The sequence below is a fragment of the Euprymna scolopes genome, chromosome 28 (genome assembly GCF_053919585.1).
Source record: "Euprymna scolopes isolate OS-2025 chromosome 28, ASM5391958v1, whole genome shotgun sequence".
Classification (NCBI taxonomy): domain Eukaryota; kingdom Metazoa; phylum Mollusca; class Cephalopoda; order Sepiida; family Sepiolidae; genus Euprymna; species Euprymna scolopes.
In genome coordinates this window covers 2229205-2250709 of record NC_136509.1, presented here as the reverse complement: position 1 = coordinate 2250709, position 21505 = coordinate 2229205, and the positions used below count along the sequence as shown (strand labels likewise).

Below are 21505 nucleotides of genomic sequence, written 5' to 3'. Positions count from 1 at the left end.
ATAATTATATATGTGCTGAATCCTAATTATCACAGTAGAAATATATAAAATAACCCCTAAAAGTTTGTTTCAAAATAATTGATAAGAACCCCCCCCAGAAAATAGATTAAGTAAAATAATTAATAAGAACACAGTTAAACTCTCATTCTCAACTGCTGCCAATCTCGCTAATAGGTTCTAATAATGATAAAATAAACAAAATAGTGAATAAAAATAAAAATAATAATGATAATAATAATAATAATAATAATAATATGGGTGTTAATTGTGCATTCATATATATGTAAATGTATATATATATATATATATATATATATATATATATATATATATATATATATATATATATATGTACCCTTATGTACATGTTTTTTTATGTAAAAGCTACTATTGGTCTATGGTTTCAATATAAATACTATTATTATTAGTAGTAGTAGTAGTAGTAGTAGTAGTAGTAGTAGTAGTAGTAGTAGTAGTAGTAGTAGTAGTAGTAGTATTAATAATAATAATAATAATAATAATAACAACAATAATAATAATAATAATAATAATAATAATAATAATAATATTTTATAAATATTGTCATTATTATCAATACACACAGAGTGACTTTCGAGCCAAAGGCACATACATTTAAGTATCTGCTCTGATATTATCCTCGGTCTGTATATGAGAATTCCTTCGGGACTGAGACAATTTTCCTTCAGAACTGAGACTATTTGTACTCTTATTTAATTATTAACTAATATTAATTTTATTGATTTTATTATCATTATTATTATCATTATTATTATCATTATTATTATTATTATTATTATTATTATTATTATTATTATTATTATTATTCATTTATTTATTTATTTATTTATCTATGTTTGCCCCATCTTTATTAAGGGAGAGTCGGAATTTACTCACCATTAAAAAAGCCGATATTGTCTCTAACTCTGCCCTTTTCGGTAGTTTTATTATTATTATTATTATTATTATTATTATTATTATTATTATTATTATTATTCATAACTAATAATTACATTATTTTTACCGTTTACCAATTTCATTTCTATTCCATTATACATATTGAAATCAATTGCGTCTCATTTTTTGCCTTTTGAATTAAACGCGTTTACGTTACCACATTAAAAAATATTTTAAAACACAATCTTCTTCCACAAACGGCTAAAATAATTCACGTAACTTTTTCGAACATGATTGCTAGTTATGAACGCTGTCCATGAAAGAACTGGAGATTTGTACGCTACAAATCTCCAGTTCTTTCAACGGTTTTCGTTTTCCTTTTCATTTCGATATTTTTGTGATCAAGAGCGGAGGTCCGCTTGAAATATAAAAAATAACAATAAAAATATTAAGTACAAAAAGTAACATCATTTTTCATGCTTAAAAGCCCCTCATAACCTTTAAATCACTATCTTAGAAGCATACGTGGACTTTTAACATTTTATATATATATATATAGATATATATATATATAGATATATATATATATAATTTCACAGTAATCAAGGCGGCCATATGTCACAACAGGTGTTTTAGTATGCGATGTATCTCTTTGGTGTTGCAATTTTTTCATAACCATTCGGACAAGCTTTAACTGTATCTCTTTAAAGATATTCCAAAATGGCTAATCCTCAGGCAAAAAATGAAAATGTAATACACGCACACACATATGTGCGTGTGTGTGTGTGTGTGTGTGTGTGTGTGTGTGTGTGTGTGTGTGTGTGTGTGTGTGTGTGTGTGTGTGTGTGTCTATTCAACGATAATTTGAATGATAAATAATACGTCGACTTTAAATGTATGGCCACTTCTATGTTGGCAAGCTACGAAGAGATCGACTAATAAACTGCTGACTGTCCGCTTTGACAGACTCGCCTTTTCAACTCTAAACTATAAACATTTTCCTGCTTTCGATGTATTTGGAATGCATCTCATATATTACTAATGTTGATGATTTTTTAATGTTTAAAATTAATAATTTTGTTCTTTTCTTTTTTTTTTCTTTTCTTGCTTTTAGTCGCAAGCCAAATTCAATCCAATTCCGCTTATGGTTCCGTCTTCAGTCCAGCCGAAAAAGGCAGCGGTGGAGGTGGCAGTGGAGGAGGGCACGGCGGAGGCAGATTACGAATGGAGGTCGGACGAACTGTATTCTTGGACGGTGTTGTCACGAGTCGCGGAGGAAATGCAACCGGTAGCTCTTCTGGAGGTGGCAGCGGAGGTTCAATTCTTGTGACGGCGTTCAATATTTCCGGTCACGGGCGACTAGACGCCAGTGGTGGAAACGGTTACGTTAGGTCAAATGGTGGAAGTGGTGGGAGAATTGCTGTCCATGTGGGTTTTAAGAACACTTTCGGTGGTCACTACTCGTGCCATGGCGGTGAGGGAGGACACAATACTGACCAAAAGCTTTCAAGCGGAGGGCCTGGCACCGTGTACAAGTATGAGTCAAACCGAGGACCCCAATATCGTGAATTGAAGTATAATCCGCGATTAAATGCCACACTCATTAAACCTGAGCACAGCAAGTTGCTTGTAGAAAACGGTGACTTACAGACAGACAATTTCGCTTTAGTAATGGAGAACAATAGTGTATATTACGAGTTTGACGAAGTTCAAGTCGAGGGACATAGTTACGTCCACTTTTATCACCCGAAGAATGCTAAAAATTTAACAGTACTAATTCATGAATTGACCGGTAATAGAAAAGGGTTCATAAGGGTTCAAAATCACCAACAAGTGATTATCGAGTTTGTACCGACGACTCACACCTACTTAGACAGTCCCACGGGATTCCATGTTGACGAGGGTGGCGAGGTTGTTTTACCAGATAATCTAATCGTTCTCACAAAGATTATACTTGAGGGCAGAATGATTGGTGTCCAGAAGCTCGAGGTAATTAATGGTGGTTTGTTGGAAACAAGGCGGAAAGCGCACACGTACCCAACAGCTTCTATCGATTTTTGGTACACGGAAAAGACAGTGACATCTGGCTCCCCGGGGCTTCTTGATATACCTGAAATCTTAATTAGTAACGGAGGGAAAATTTTGTTGGAATTGATAGAATCCCTAAATCGGGTTCGCATCGTCGCCGGAATGCTGAGAGTCAACACAGGCGGATTATTAAAGAGTACAACGCTGTCTACACATGTGAATGCTACCGAGTTTGTTGTCGAGAAAGATGGTTTGTTTAGTGGTAGCGGTGGAGGTTATACTGGTGGTAGAGGACAGGGAGCTGGCAAAATGATCGGTGATGTGGCATCTGGTGGCAGTCATGCTTCTTCCGGTAAGTACTTTTTTTTTAACAATAATTTTAAAATCGCACACTTTATCTATCCACCAACAGTTGAACACATGAATAACTGGCGTCAATATAAATATTTTATTTTAATTTTGTTTAATATTTTCAGTGGAATGTGAATGCTAGTTCAATGTAATACTTGGTTTAAATTCTCTACGACAAAATAAAAAATCCGAGATTTGTGGATATTCTCATATACTAATAACTTGAGATAATTTCAATGAAATTACAACCAAAAAGATACATCCGGGGCCTTTAGAACCTCTATTGCTTCTATGCCTTTATTTGATTTCAGTTTGTTTTCATGCAATTCTATAATCGTTGTCCACTATTAACAGATGAAATTCTTGTTCCATATTGATCCATATGAAATTAAAATTATTCTTGTTCCATATTAATCCATATACAAATAAAATCATTCTTGTTCTATATTAATCCAAATAATAATAACATTATTCTTGTTAAATATTAACTCATATACAATGAACCTTATTCTTGTTCCATATTATGCCATATACAAATAACATTATTCTTGTTCTATATTAACCAATGTACATATAACATTATTCTTGTTCCATATTGATCCATATACAAATGACATTATTCTTGTTCGATATTAATCCATATATAAATAACATTATTCTTGTTCGATATTAATCCATCTACAAATAACATTATTCTTTATCTACATTAATTCATATACCGATAAAATTATTTTTATTCTATTTAATACATATACAAATAACATATACAAATTTTTCTTGATTTGCATTCATCCATATAACAATAAGATTATGCTTGTGCTATATAAATTATTATAGAAATAAAATTATTCTTGATCTATATTAATCCATATACAAATAACATTATTCTTGTTCAATATTAATCCATATATAAATAAAATTATGCATGTTCTATATTAATCCATATACAAATAAAATTATTCTTGTACCATATTAATCCATATAAAAATTACATTATTCTAGTTCCATATTAATCCATATAAAAATAAAATTATTTCTGGTCCATATTAATCCATATACAAATAAAATTAATCTTGGTCCGTATTAATCCATATACAAATAAAATGATTCTTTTTTTCATATTAATCCATATAAAAATAAAATTATTCTTGTTTCATATTAATCCATATAAAATTAAAATTATGCTTGTTCCATATTAATCGCATATACAAATAAAATTATTCTTATTTCATATTAATCCATATGGAATTAACATTATTCTGGTTCTATATTAATCAATGTACAATACAATTATTCCTGTTTTATATTAATCCATATAAAAATAAAATTATTCTTGTTCCATATTAATCCATATACAAATAACATTATTCTTATTCCATATTAATCCATATACAAATAACATTATTCTTGTTCCATATTAATCCATATACAAATAACATTATTCTTGTTCCATATTAATCCATATGCAAATAAAATTATTCCTGGTCCATATTAATCCATATACAAATAAAATTATTCTTGTTCCATATTAATCCATATAAAAAATAAAATTATTCTTGTTTCATATTAATCCATACACAAATAAAATTATTCTTGTTCTATATTAATCTATAGACAAATAAAATTATGCTTGTTCTATTTAAATCTATATATAAATAATTTTCCCGTTACATATTAATCCATATAAAAATAAAATTGTGATTGTTCAATATAAATCCGTATAAAAATAACAGTATTCTTGTTCAATATAAACCCATATATAAATAACATTATTCTTGTTCCATATTAATCCATATACAAATAAGATAATTTTGATCTATATGAATCTATATACAAATAACATTATTCTTGTTCAGTATTAATTTATATACAAATAAAATTATTCCTGTTCCATATTATCCATGTATAAATAACATTATTCTCGTTCCATATTAATCCATAGACAACTAACATTATATTTTTTCATTATTAATTCATACACGAATAATATTATTCTTGTTCAATATATATTCGTACGAAAATAAAATTATTCTTGTTATATTAATTCATATCCCAATAAAATTATTATTGTTCCATATTAATCCATATACCAATAAAATTATTCTTGTTCCATAATAATGAATATACAAATAACATTATTCTTATTCTGTATTAATCCATAAATGTATTAAATTTTATTTGTTTCATATAAATCCATATACAAATAACATTATTATCGTTATATATTAATCAATATACAAAAACATTATTCTTGTTACGTATTAATCCATATAAAAATAAAATTATTCTGGTTCTATATAAATCCATAGAACAATAACATTATTTTTATTACTCAAGTGCAATATGGAAATAATTGTTTTTGTTCCATATCAATCCACATTAAAATAACAATGTTCTTTTCTATATTAATTCATATACAAATGAAATTATTCTTTTCCATATTTATCAATATGCAAATAAAATTATTCTTGTTCCATATAAATCCATATACAAATAGAATTATTCTTGTTTCATATTAATCCATATAAAATAACAATGTTCTTGTTCCATATTAATCCATATACAAATAAAATTTTCTTGTTCTATATTAATCCATATACAAATTAAATTATTCTAGGTCCATATTAATCCATATACCAATAGCATTATTCTCATTCCATATTAGTTTATATGCAAGTAAAAGTATTCTTGTTCCATATTAATCCATACACCAATAACCTTATTCTTGTTCCATATAAATCCATATACAAATAACATTATTCTTCTTACATATTAATCCATATAAAAATAATATTAATCTTTTTCCATATTAATCCATAAACCCACGCACGTTTGTTTTAAACATGTATTTGCTCGTGTTTACTTGTTTAATTAAGAAATGTATTTTTTTTTTTTTTACAGGAAGGCATTTTAACTGATTTTCCATTTCTTACATACATATGAGAAAAAATTTACGATTCATACTAAAATAGGATTTCATCACAAAAGACCTGAAAAATACACATGTATAGTTTGTCAAATAAAAGTTCCTACATTTTGTATTTATCTCACTCAAAAGAACGGGATTCGTATAGACCCCATGAGGTTTCGAGCTTATTTTGAATGTCCATTCCACGAACGGTTCATAGCATTTTCCATTTAAATAATCTATCACCTCAAAGGCAATGTTATTTACAATAGCAAATTTAAAGTTAAAGTAACAAACCACTTTGTCACATGACATCTTGTACTTCAGCATTAAAATTATCTTCTTTGATATCATGTTCTTTGGACTTTTCCCATCAACGACCTTTATAGGCATTTCAAGGTAAATTATAATGATTGATGAAGAAAACACCGTGGAATTTCTACATGATACCGCTAGTAGACTATATCTCTCTTTACGTCAATTCTGTTGCCAATTTCGCTGAAAAAATCATTCTACTACTCCAGAGGTTTTTTCTTACTCCAGATCCAATCCTCTACTTGTATATGAGCCAAATAAAACCTAAGCTAAAGTACTTTTGCCACATCTGGGGAACATTACAGATGATACGTTGCCAGTTTCTCCTTTGTAGTTACTTTCACGGCAGGTGCTCGACTGAGCTTTAATCTATGGTCTTCCTTGTAAAATATTTACACCAAACAGTCGTTTAGCTATAACAACTTTCAATCTATGTTTAAACAAAACGAAAATTCCATCTATAAAATTTCTTTCCTAGCACTATTCGCCTATGGAACACAATACCGTGGGACAGCTTCCCAGCTAACTATAATATAGTCGCTTTCAAGTTCAATGTAAATAGGTTCTTATTCTTTTAAAATAATTAGATTCTACACAATTTCCACTAGTATCGATCATCATGATGTTGCGTCATCGATCACCTCTTGACACCTATTTAATCATTATCCTCGAGTGTCATTCCGGCCTTGATAAATGATGAATCTTTTGTAAAAGTAAAAGTTTGATTTTAGTTCTGAATTTTTAAGATGAGGGCTGATGGTTTGTATTATTTGTTTTAATCGGACTATTGTTGCCATCTTGAGTGTTATTTGTGCAACATTTCGGTCGGTGTGGTTTCCGACCTTCGTCAGGAATGCTGATCGCCATCTTGGAAAAGAAAGGAAAAAAGTCACTGACTCCGTAGATAGTTTCATATGCTTGGAGTTGTTTTCTTTCGTTTCGCCATGGTTTCGTATGTGCAAAAAAAAAAAAAACTTTCTATTTTCTTCTCCAAGATGGCGACCAGCATGCCTGACAAATGTCGGATGCTACACTGACCGAAGCGTTGCACAAATACCACTCAAGATGAGAACAATAGTCCGGTCAAAACAAATAATATAAAAGATTGATATAATATTAATATTAATATGTAATAGTTTAGATGTGTCTACGCAACTTTTTAAGAGGCTTCGTGGTTCACTTTTGCATGGCATCGATAAACGCACCAATCAAATAGACGTATTTTAAAGAAATCCGGTATATTAACGTTGACAAAAAAGTAAATCAATGTTGAGCTTGGCCAATACCAGAAAGGATGCCGATTCAGGAATAAGGCATTGTATACGATGCTGGAAAACAATGGTAACCTACAAGCCTTTACCTTTCTGTCTATACATCTACGTGATAACTCGAAATACGGTTAGTGGCTCTCAGAATTAATATTTTGATGAGATGACCTGAACAGGTCACGCTGATATCTTTTTTATCTTAAATGTTCATTTCTTAAAAATTACAATTCAATTTCATACTGCAATAGCACATTTAATAACATTCCAATCTCAATCTTTACATATATATATATAATTTGCTATCTGTGTCTGTGTATGTGTAAGTGCGCGAGAGTTCATCCACTATCAATTCCGGAACGTCTGGGCGATTGCTTGAAAATTTCACAGAAATGTACTTTATGCGTCTGGGAGTATTCTTAGAGAGTAAGATAATGTCAGGAGTGATAGAATGATCCAACAATTTTTCAGCGAAATTGACAACAGAATTGACGTAAAGCGAGATATATTCTACTAGCGGGATCACGTAGAAATTCCACGGTGTTTTCTACATCAATTGACAGGAATGCCTCCAATAAGTATCGAAAATCGATAATCGAAAAAATCCGATTTACGAAGAAACAGTCCGATTTTCACCAAAGTTAACACTCTTATACAACCTAACATCACAGGGGCAGTTGTGAAGTCTTATCACCACACAAGCAGAAGGGTTCGGCGTCTGTATTCAACAGTTGATTTATTTTTAAAGGGCGCATTTGAAATGGAAGTTTCTGTTTAGAACACAACTGAACCACGATACTTGACTTTTGCATCTTAAACATTAATGTAGGTCGTTATATAAAAATTATTGTATAATATCAACAGTGCAATATAGACTACAATGTATTGTGGACTACGTCACTGCGAGAAGGTAGGTAACGCTTCCTTCCAGTGCACCACAGTGGGTCCCTGGCTAAAGCAGGTAATCAAATGATTGAAAAAAAGACGGTCGATTTTACCGATTTCGATGACAAGAGTACTAGAAGTTTGAAACATTCATTGATCTTTATTCAATCCCGGACAACGTTGGGTAATCTGTTAGTATTAATCTAAAAATAAAATTACGTGTAATAATTTACTAAAATATGAAAATAAAGTATTATATGTTTTTTAACAATAATTTATATTTATTATTTTATTATAACGTTTTTTATGCTAATAAAATATAAAACTAAATAATGATATATTTTTAATATTTCTATTTATTATTTTATGAGTTCACTTTTTGTACGGCAGGTGGTGGTGCAAATGGGAACTTACTCTTTTACGGCGATATCATCAACCCCACGGAAGCTGGAAGTGGAGGAGGTGGAAGCCGGGGAAAAGCAGGAGGAAATTCCATAATTATTTACTCTCGGGTAAAATTCTAGCTTTTCCGGTTGCATCCACATCACTATCTTTTTTTCATTATTTCCGTACAAACTGCTCCAGCGCATCCTTCTGCCTAAATTACCTTTTTTTTCTTTTTTTTTATCTATTTTTTATTATTATCTTCATATTTCCCCTCTTGGCTACGTTTTGCAGTGTCACAGTTTGCCATTGTACATCATTTTTATTTCATTTATATTTCATAGTTCTGTTATATATATATTTGTGTGTGTTTGTGTGTGTTTGTGTGTGTCTGTATGTGCTGTGTGCATCTGTGCGCGTGTGTGTGTATGTATGAGTTAATCGGAATTGCAATCGGGAATATAAAAAATCGGAACTTTTTTGGTATCAGGATCGGTATCGGACTTGGAAAAAGTGAAACTAATTTCTAAAACGATTCTTTTTATTGTTTTTATTTCTTGGTTTTTGTTTAAAATCTAATTTTCCACGACTCATATAAATGATGAAATGATACCTATTGATTTGAAATTACTTGTAAAACTAAAATGTATAGGTCACACACGTTTAGTGTATTTTACATTTGCGAAAATATATACACATATCACATGGGTTTTTTGCGGTAATCCGACCCCTTATACAAGAGAAAACACCTATATGTTTAGAAAGTTAAAAAGAATTGGAATTTAAATCGGTAAATTAATCGAAATCGGGGATTTACAATCAGTAATATTGGAATCTGGAAAAATAGTGAAATCGTCCCTGATTTTCTATATATAAATATATTTATTTATAGTAGTTTGAAGTTTATCATCGGGTATATAAGGTAAACATTACATCCCTTTGTTTTCATTAATTCTCTTATATATATTCTGTTTTTTTACACGGTGGTCACCACTTATCAAGGCCCGGAAGCCACTCAGGAATAAGGGTTATTGCAAGTACAGTACGTTAGTGTGGAGATTTTTACTTAAGGATGCGGTTCATTAGGAATTTGTTAACGTTGGACTTGAAGACATCCAAGTTGTAGTCAGGTGGGAAGCAGTCAGACGGAACAGAGTTCCACAGGCATGCAGTTCTAAGAAAGAAGCTTTGTTCATGGAATCTACGTTTTGATTCAGGCATAGATAAAGAGTGGGGGAAATTTTTTACAGTGGATTCAGCTAGACGGGTGTTTTTTGTGAAAGATTGGCGAGGGGGGGACCAGAGATTGGAGTTCAGACGAGCACCTGCCATGGAAACAACGATAAAACAAGGATAGGCTCGCAACGTCTCTTCTGTGGGAGAGAGGTTGCAGGGTAGAGAAGAGGGCATCTCCCGTTAAGCCAGGAAGTCTATTTTGTACTCTGTCAAGGCAGGATATGCTGTTTTTAGCAGCTCCTGTCCAGATATGGCAGCAGTACTCCATCCTTGGGCGTACTTGGCTTTTATATAGATAGAGAATTTTATCAGTAGTGATATATATATATATATATATATATATATATATATATATATATATATATATATTATAGAGTGTGATAGACATGATCAAAGTCTCATAAAAATATATTTAAAGGTGCTGTGCTCTGAATATTGCAGTTATGATAAGCTCAACAGGTGTCATTAACTAGAGCTATATAAATAGAAAAGGGTGAGGGGTCAATAATTGTTAAATTATCAATCAAGTTTCATTAGAGGGAACATAACGAAAACATGTTCATATGTACGATCGTTTCCGAGACGATATTCTTTTATTCATTCGATATTTACATTCTCGATGCTTTTATTTGTAAATATCGAATATATAAAAGGATGTCGTTTCGGAAACGATCATACATATGAATATATGTCTCTCTATGTTTTTTTTTTCAGAATTTAAAATTTAACCACGAAACTTATATATTGCTCTATTCTTACATATTGAGCTTTCGCTTTTTAGCTAGGATCACCTTGAAAGTATTACTTTAAGTAATATCTATCAGGATTTTTCATCTGAATTCTATCAGTGTCTTATCTCGCTTATATATATATATATATATATATATATATATATATATATATATATATATATATATATCGCCTCCCAAATCGTGAACACCAGCAGGCTTCACTTCTAGACCTATTTTTCTCACATTACTCCGAGAATTGTGTGACTAATGCCCACAGTCCAATTAGAAACGCAGACTACCCAGTGGTATCAGTTGACATCACATTTAAGAACCAACCTTAAAGTGAGAGGCCATTGCTCAAAGCAACAAAGTACTACAAAAAGGCTGACTTGGAAGTCCTCCAAGAACACATCAGAGATGCCCCATGGACCAGTATCTTCTCTCTTCTTGCGATGCCAATGAAACAACTGATGGCACAAAGCGGGCATTGAAGCATATGTTCCCACATAGAAGTATTATAGCAAGCCCCACTCACCCCATGGTTCACGACAGATTGTGCAGCTGCCATTACACAAAGACAGCATGCATTTCGACTTGCCATACGTCATAAGTAAAATACAAATGGGCAAACATTTATAAATGCTAGAAATCATTGTAAGAGAGAAATAGCAACAGCCAAAGGAAAACATTCTGAAATAATCAGGGAACGTATAGAATCGCAAAAGATAGGAAATCATGATTTTTGGAAAATCTATAATAGTGTAGTAAATGCAGGGAAATCAGTAATTTCCCCACTATCCAACAACGCATGTACGACAACCGAAAAGATTGAACTGCTTGCTAGACGATTCGCCTCCAACTCCACTTTAGAGCCAACAAACAATTCCCTCCCAAATTTCCCTATGCGAACGGAAGTCACACTAATTGATGTGAAAATCACCCGTTCTCATGTCCGCAATATCATAAAATACTTAAACAACTCCAAGGCGTATGAGCATAATCTCATCCCTGCTACACTAATACGAAATGCTCAACTGAGCTTCCGTACTTTCCAAGCTCTACAATAAATACCTTGCTGAATCTTGCTTTCCTAATAGCTGGAGGATAGCATCTGTGGTACCAGTGTACAAGAATTTTAGTGAAATGACTGGCTCTCTCAATTATCGCCCAATCAGTCTTCCCCCCCCCCTTTTGCTAACATCTTTGCCAACTTAATTAATCAAGCACTAGTCCACCACCTTGAAAAACAAATATTCTCTCTGACAGACACTATGGATTTAGGCAATGCCGTTCTACCGCAAATATTTTAATTGTCATATCTGAAGGCATATACCATGCAATGGATAAGACGGACGAAGCTAGAGCTCTAACCCTTGATATATCCAAGGCCTTTGACAAAGTCAGTCATGAAGAGGTTGTTTATGAAAATTAAATCGTACGGTATAACTGGACGAATACTAAATATAATTAAATCCTTCTTCAATAATAGGACCATCCAGATTTTCATTGATAGACGTGCATTCAAGCAGCATAACATTAATACCTCAGAGGTCGATCCTTGGACCACTATTATTCCTGATATTCATAAACGACGTCCCTGATAATATTGTGTCCGTGATGGGTATATTTGCTGATGGTATAGCGCTCTATCACAGGCAGGAGGTAAGAACGGATGTACATAAATCTAAGATAATGCAGAATCGTTTGAAAGTGGCCCTCAGACTGTAGTGGGATGGGGACACAAATGGACGCTAACATTTAATGCTGGTAAGACTAAGCTGCTCTCCTTTAACAATTACAAGACGTCTTTCCAACCACCGATATCCATTACAAATAACACTCTACCCGAGTTCTTCCTTCAACCTCCTCGGCTTATTATTCATGGGCAATATGAACTCGAACAAATACATTGAGAACATTACGAACACTGATGCAAAGAAGGTGGGACCCCGTCTATGGAGCTAGAAGACTACTCACACCTGAGAGTATCCTGTACTTCTACAAGGCCAACATTTTCCCATGCATGAAGTTGTGGGCACATCTGGGGTGGTTCATCTTCTACTAGTTTCTCCCTCCTGCATAAGGTTTTAAAAAAAGTCTTTACCCTAATAAGTCCCGCTTTGTCAACAAAGCTCCAACCTCTGTCCCATCGCTGCAATGTTGCATCTCTGTGCCTGTTTTACAAGTATTTAATGAAATGTGCTCTGATGAACTCGTTATGCATGTGCCTCCTTGGCGTATATATGCCCAACAAATTCGCTTAGCAATAAAATCACACCCTTTGTCCCGCTTTGTCAACAAAGCTCCAACCTCTGTCCCATCGCTGCAATGTTGCATCTCTGTGCCTGTTTTACAAGTATTTAATGAAATGTGCTCTGATGAACTCGTTATGCATGTGCCTCCTTGGCGTATATATGCCCAACAAATCCGCTTAGCAATAAAATCACACCCTTTGTCCCGCTTTGTCAACAAAGCTCCAACCTCTGTCCCATCGCTGCAATGTTGCATCTCTGTGCCTGTTTTACAAGTATTTAATGAAATGTGCTCTGATGAACTCGTTATGCATGTGCCTCCTTGGCGTATATATGCCCAACAAATCCGCTTAGCAATAAAATCACACCCTTTGTCCCGCTTTGTCAACAAAGCTCCAACCTCTGTCCCATCGCTGCAATGTTGCATCTCTGTGCCTGTTTTACAAGTATTTAATGAAATGTGCTCTGATGAACTCGTTATGCATGTGCCTCCTTGGCGTATATATGCCCAACAAATCCGCTTAGCAATAAAATCACACCCTTTGTCCCGCTTTGTCAACAAAGCTCCAACCTCTGTCCCATCGCTGCAATGTTGCATCTCTGTGCCTGTTTTACAAGTATTTAATGAAATGTGCTCTGATGAACTCGTTATGCATGTGCCTCCTTGGCGTATATATGCCCAACAAATCCGCTTAGCAATAAAATCACACCCTTTGTCCCGCTTTGTCAACAAAGCTCCAACCTCTGTCCCATCGCTGCAATGTTGCATCTCTGTGCCTGTTTTACAAGTATTTAATGAAATGTGCTCTGATGAACTCGTTATGCATGTGCCTCCTTGGCGTATATATGCCCAACAAATCCGCTTAGCAATAAAATCACACCCTTTGTCCCGCTTTGTCAACAAAGCTCCAACCTCTGTCCCATCGCTGCAATGTTGCATCTCTGTGCCTGTTTTACAAGTATTTAATGAAATGTGCTCTGATGAACTCGTTATGCATGTGCCTCCTTGGCGTATATATGCCCAACAAATCCGCTTAGCAATAAAATCACACCCTTTGTCCCGCTTTGTCAACAAAGCTCCAACCTCTGTCCCATCGCTGCAATGTTGCATCTCTGTGCCTGTTTTACAAGTATTTAATGAAATGTGCTCTGATGAACTCGTTATGCATGTGCCTCCTTGGCGTATATATGCCCAACAAATCCGCTTAGCAATAAAATCACACCCTTTGTCCCGCTTTGTCAACAAAGCTCCAACCTCTGTCCCATCGCTGCAATGTTGCATCTCTGTGCCTGTTTTACAAGTATTTAATGAAATGTGCTCTGATGAACTCGTTATGCATGTGCCTCCTTGGCGTATATATGCCCAACAAATCCGCTTAGCAATAAAATCACACCCTTTGTCCCGCTTTGTCAACAAAGCTCCAACCTCTGTCCCATCGCTGCAATGTTGCATCTCTGTGCCTGTTTTACAAGTATTTAATGAAATGTGCTCTGATGAACTCGTTATGCATGTGCCTCCTTGGCGTATATATGCCCAACAAATCCGCTTAGCAATAAAATCACACCCTTTGTCCCGCTTTGTCAACAAAGCTCCAACCTCTGTCCCATCGCTGCAATGTTGCATCTCTGTGCCTGTTTTACAAGTATTTAATGAAATGTGCTCTGATGAACTCGTTATGCATGTGCCTCCTTGGCGTATATATGCCCAACAAATCCGCTTAGCAATAAAATCACACCCTTTGTCCCGCTTTATCAACAAAGCTCCAACCTCTGTCCCATCGCTGCAATGTTGCATCTCTGTGCCTGTTTTACAAGTATTTAATGAAATGTGCTCTGATGAACTCGTTATGCATGTGCCTCCTTGGCGTATATATGCCCAACAAATCCGCTTAGCAATAAAATCACACCCTTTGTCCCGCTTTGTCAACAAAGCTCCAACCTCTGTCCCATCGCTGCAATGTTGCATCTCTGTGCCTGTTTTACAAGTATTTAATGAAATGTGCTCTGATGAACTCGTTATGCATGTGCCTCCTTGGCGTATATATGCCCAACAAATCCGCTTAGCAATAAAATCACACCCTTTGTCCCGCTTTGTCAACAAAGCTCCAACCTCTGTCCCATCGCTGCAATGTTGCATCTCTGTGCCTGTTTTACAAGTATTTAATGAAATGTGCTCTGATGAACTCGTTATGCATGTGCCTCCTTGGCGTATATATGCCCAACAAATCCGCTTAGCAATAAAATCACACCCTTTGTCCCGCTTTGTCAACAAAGCTCCAACCTCTGTCCCATCGCTGCAATGTTGCATCTCTGTGCCTGTTTTACAAGTATTTAATGAAATGTGCTCTGATGAACTCGTTATGCATGTGCCTCCTTGGCGTATATATGCCCAACAAATCCGCTTAGCAATAAAATCACACCCTTTGTCCCGCTTTGTCAACAAAGCTCCAACCTCTGTCCCATCGCTGCAATGTTGCATCTCTGTGCCTGTTTTACAAGTATTTAATGAAATGTGCTCTGATGAACTCGTTATGCATGTGCCTCCTTGGCGTATATATGCCCAACAAATCCGCTTAGCAATAAAATCACACCCTTTGTCCCGCTTTGTCAACAAAGCTCCAACCTCTGTCCCATCGCTGCAATGTTGCATCTCTGTGCCTGTTTTACAAGTATTTAATGAAATGTGCTCTGATGAACTCGTTATGCATGTGCCTCCTTGGCGTATATATGCCCAACAAATCCGCTTAGCAATAAAATCACACCCTTTGTCCCGCTTTGTCAACAAAGCTCCAACCTCTGTCCCATCGCTGCAATGTTGCATCTCTGTGCCTGTTTTACAAGTATTTAATGAAATGTGCTCTGATGAACTCGTTATGCATGTGCCTCCTTGGCGTATATATGCCCAACAAATCCGCTTAGCAATAAAATCACACCCTTTGTCCCGCTTTGTCAACAAAGCTCCAACCTCTGTCCCATCGCTGCAATGTTGCATCTCTGTGCCTGTTTTACAAGTATTTAATGAAATGTGCTCTGATGAACTCGTTATGCATGTGCCTCCTTGGCGTATATATGCCCAACAAATCCGCTTAGCAATAAAATCACACCCTTTGTCCCGCTTTGTCAACAAAGCTCCAACCTCTGTCCCATCGCTGCAATGTTGCATCTCTGTGCCTGTTTTACAAGTATTTAATGAAATGTGCTCTGATGAACTCGTTATGCATGTGCCTCCTTGGCGTATATATGCCCAACAAATTCGCTTAGCAATAAAATCACACCCTTTGTCCCGCTTTGTCAACAAAGCTCCAACCTCTGTCCCATCGCTGCAATGTTGCATCTCTGTGCCTGTTTTACAAGTATTTAATGAAATGTGCTCTGATGAACTCGTTATGCATGTGCCTCCTTGGCGTATATATGCCCAACAAATCCGCTTAGCAATAAAATCACACCCTTTGTCCCGCTTTGTCAACAAAGCTCCAACCTCTGTCCCATCGCTGCAATGTTGCATCTCTGTGCCTGTTTTACAAGTATTTAATGAAATGTGCTCTGATGAACTCGTTATGCATGTGCCTCCTTGGCGTATATATGCCAAACAAATTCGCTTAGCAATAAAATCACACCCTTTGTCCCGCTTTGTCAACAAAGCTCCAACCTCTGTCCCATCGCTGCAATGTTGCATCTCTGTGCCTGTTTTACAAGTATTTAATGAAATGTGCTCTGATGAACTCGTTATGCATGTGCCTCCTTGGCGTATATATGCCCAACAAATCCGCTTAGCAATAAAATCACACCCTTTGTCCCGCTTTGTCAACAAAGCTCCAACCTCTGTCCCATCGCTGCAATGTTGCATCTCTGTGCCTGTTTTACAAGTATTTAATGAAATGTGCTCCGATGAACTCGTTATGCATGTGCCTCCTTGGCGTATATATGCCCAACAAATCCGCTTAGCAATAAAATCACACCCTTCACTTTTAAAGTCCTTAAATGGCATAAAGCTTTCTATTCTAATAGCTTCTTTCCTCGAACATCTAGACTTTCGAATTCCCTTCCTGCCACCTACTTCTCTGACTGTACTGATATGCAGAAGTTTAAATGTAACGTAAACCAACATCTTGTTAATTTTTCCTAGGTATGGTCCCAAATAGTAGCCCCTTACGTCGAAGTGACGCTATGCCTTGTTAGGGGTGAACGTGAATAAACAAAAAATGAATGATTTATTTTTGTTTTTTCTTATGTTATTTACTTTTAAGATTTTTTTTCTTAATTCATTTTTTACTTTAATGAATTTTCAGACGATGAACATTGACGGCAGAATTGAGAGCGACGGAGATTCTTCTTCGGGAATCACCAGTGGAGCCGGTAGCGGGGGTAGCTTGAAGATAACATCCAACACGTTGCATGGTTTTGGGAAATGTTCAACCGATGGTGGTCATGGATCAAGTGGCACTGGTTATTGTAAGATTATTGGACATCTTGATTTTTTCTTTTTTTCTTTTTTTTTGCCATCTTGAAAATTATTTATTGTTCGACACTTTGTAAAACTTTTTTTGTCGACCATTTGAAAATTATTTTTGTTAGCCATCTTGAAAATTATTTTTGTTAGCCATATTGAAAATTATTTGTGTTGGGCATCTTGAAAAACTTTTTTTTCTAGCCATTTTGAAAAGTTTTTGGTAGCCATCTTGAAAAAATTTTTTTTGGTTATTTTCGAAAACTTTTTTTTGTTAGCCATCTTGAAAAACATTTTTGGCGATCTTGAAAATTATTTTTTGTAAGCCATCTTGAATTTTTTTATGTTGGCTCACCTGAAAATATTTTTGTTGGCCAACTTTAATTTTTTTTTTTTGTTAGCCATCTTGAAAAACTTTTTAAAATTTTTAAGTGAATTTTTGTAGAATATCTGCTTATTGAACAAAATGCAAATTGCTTCATGGAACTTTGAATGGAGAAATACATCTAAGAGTAAACAAAGTGAAAATATTACCCTCACTTTTAGAGTGATTGCATGAGGCTTTGGGGGTACTTAAAACATATGGCACCCAGTTTCAATATAATTTCTGTATACTGAATAATTTCATATAAACTTACGACAGAAAAGTTAAAGCGTTACATAGTCTTTCTAAACCTTTTTTACTTTTGTAAAACCATTTCAATAATAGTGATATCTTGTATAAGCCTTCCAAGCGTAGTGATATCCCGTGGAAGCCTTCCAATAATAGTGATATCCCGAGGAAATCTTCTATAAGAAAATATTTTATAATCTTATTTATTTCTCTTTCATAAAGCAAGAAATATTTTTCATATTTATAACTAGTTTAGATTTTCTAAAATGTCTTCCTTAAATTTATTGATAATTTTGAAAATAAAGATCAATGTATTTTTGACAATCATTTTAAATATGTCTTTTTCAAATTTAGTCACAATATTGTACATATATAAGAAAATTTATTCACAATATTGTACATATATAAGAAAATTTATTCACAATATTGTACATATATAAGAAAATTTATTCACAATATTGTACATATATAAGAAAATTTATTCACAATATTGTACATATATAAGAAAATTTATTCACAATATTGTACATATATAAGAAAATTTATTCACAATATTGTACATATATAAGAAAATTTATTCACAATATTGTACATATATAAGAAAATTTATTCACAATATTGTACATATATAAGAAAATTTATTCACAATATTGTACATATATAAGAAAATTTATTCACAATATTGTACATATATAAGAAAATTTATTCACAATATTGTACATATATAAGAAAATTTATTCACAATATTGTACATATATAAGAAAATTTATTCACAATATTGTACATATATAAGAAAATTTATTCACAATATTGTACATATATAAGAAAATTAGGAGTGAAAGAAAAACTGAAACATACATTTGCACATCTCTTCTTATTTTTCTTTTGAAGGAACATTTGACAAGTTTTCTTAAGGAATCCCAGGAAATTCTAAGCAAAATGCATATTTGGCCTTTTTCAAAACGTAACGCACGGACTAAGTAAGGAAGAAAGAAGCAGAATATCTATCTATCCATCTATCTATCTGTCTATTATATGAAACGTAACTTTGTGTGTGCGTGAGTTCGTTTCCTGCTAACTCGGAAATGGCTGGGCCGATTTTTTGTCATTTCATACGAAGGTACCGGGAGTGTTCTTAGGTAGACTTTGTATAGGAATGAGTCTGATAAGTATCGAAAATCGATAATCAAAAGAATCAAATGAAAACTTGCATTTGCCAACTTAAACTTTCAATGAAACCATTATTTACGGATAATTTTATAAAATCAAGTGTAGATTCTTTACAGTGTAATGTAGACTACAATCTATTTTGGACTAAGTCACTGCAGGGAAGCATTTGGATTTTACTCCCGGTATACGATGAGCGTGTCCTAACCGGATCAGGCAATCAGTTGATTTGATAAAAAAAAAATCGATTTCACTGATTTCGATGACAATAAAAGTATGGAAGGATGGACCATTTATTTATCTCTACTCAATCCTGAACAACGCCGGGTCTCCCTGCTAGTTATATGTATATCTATATGTTTGTTTGTATGTATGTTTTCACTTAGGGGTCACCGTTTATTAAGACCCGGGGGCCACTCTAAGGTTTAATGAGTGTTAGTAAGACGGCAAGATGATCAGTAATGTAGTTCATATAGATGTAGATGCATAGGTATGGTTCTATATAAAATAACTAATATTATATTTTTCAGTTAACGGAGGTGGAAGCGGTGGTCGAATCGCGGTTTACCTGAAAGAAAAGCACAGATTCTTGGGAACAATCCAATCGCTCGGAGGAAACGGACCCACGAACAAGATTGGTGCACCAGGAACAGTTTTCATCCAATCCGAAATCGGCCCCGATTTAATTTCCGATTTATGGATCGATAATTCAAACAAAGACGCCGCAAATGGGTGCAAATATCCGGTGACAATACCTATAAGTACCCACAGACTGACTGGCCTTTATTTAATGCGCACGGCATGTGCCTACATACATGACGTAAGTAAAGCTTTTCTTGTATTTTTTCTTATTAATTCGTTATAAGTATTTCGCTTCTTTCTATCGTATCATATTCTATCAAGATTGGAAAAGCTTTTAACCAAAGAAACATTAGATCTGAGTATCTATAAAAAGATCCAGAAGACAACTTCATAATATTGATTACACGTGCAATCTATTATATAAATCTCAGCTGCCTGTTTAACTGTATGTATGTATGTATGTATGTATGTATATATGTATGTATGTGTCAGGTCATATCATATGCTACTGGTACCATGTAACCCAGTACTACCTGCCTCATGATCGGGTCACCGGCGACTAAACTGGTTCCCCCACCAGACTTGTTTGGTGAGGAGGGCAGCTAGTCTCCCTGAAGGATTAAAAACAAGACCTTCCAAAGGGCGAATGAACTCTTTTTCTGGGTCAACGGCCAACTAGCACCGTGTAGATTTGTGTGTGTGTATATGTTTATTGGGGTGGAGAGGGCTCCCGTAAGCCGTGGTGAAGGCAACCTTTCTAGGAGAAGCAAATCTCTGATTTAAAAAAAAACATAAAGCGGGAGACCAGTACCCGCATTAACCTGGTCTGCAGTTTAATTTGTTGCTAGCTATCTTGCTCTTGCTTGTTGCTGGATCTCAACATTTTGAACCGAGAGAGAGAGACTTAGCTGTCGTACAAAGCTAAGACTCTGTAACATCATCTTTGTATAGATACTCCCTCAGGCATTTGGGCTCATGGATTTTAAATGTCTGAGGGAGTGGGACTCGTCTGACAAGACGTTGCAATCATCATGTATGTATGTATGTATGTATGCGAAAGAGGCGACGGGTTTACATGTATGTATGTATGTATGTATGTCTGTATTCGACAGAGGCGACGGGTTTTCACAAGATCGGTATCGTTTTGATGCTCAGCCTTTCGGGTGACAAATATCTAAACATTGGCTAAAAACATTAATTTCTTCACCCTCAACCAGGCACTATTCTACAGGGAGGTGTCGCTTTTTTCGCCGATATTTTCGAAAATCATCCCGATTTCGATTGACTAGCCTTAATTTAAACCTTCGCAACTTTCGGTTTGGCGATGGATACAACTGGAAAGACTTCACTGTTTTTTTGGGGGAGGTCACTTTCTTTTCCTCCTTCGCGATACGGGTTCGACCCTGCTACCACTTTTATTTTGTTT

The 21505-nt window shown here is 34.6% G+C and overlaps 1 protein-coding gene across 1 annotated transcript in view; it reads left to right on the top strand.

The window, feature by feature from the left end:
* The window catches only part of LOC145249431 (uncharacterized), a 911941-nt gene that overhangs the window by 709133 nt on the left and 181303 nt on the right, over positions 1-21505 (top strand). The window contains exons 90-93 of the mRNA XM_080110989.1: positions 2030-3295; positions 9058-9179; positions 17560-17722; positions 20028-20317. Coding sequence (XP_079967115.1) covers positions 2030-3295; positions 9058-9179; positions 17560-17722; positions 20028-20317 — 1841 coding nt within the window. The remainder of the gene's footprint in view (positions 1-2029; positions 3296-9057; positions 9180-17559; positions 17723-20027; positions 20318-21505) is intronic.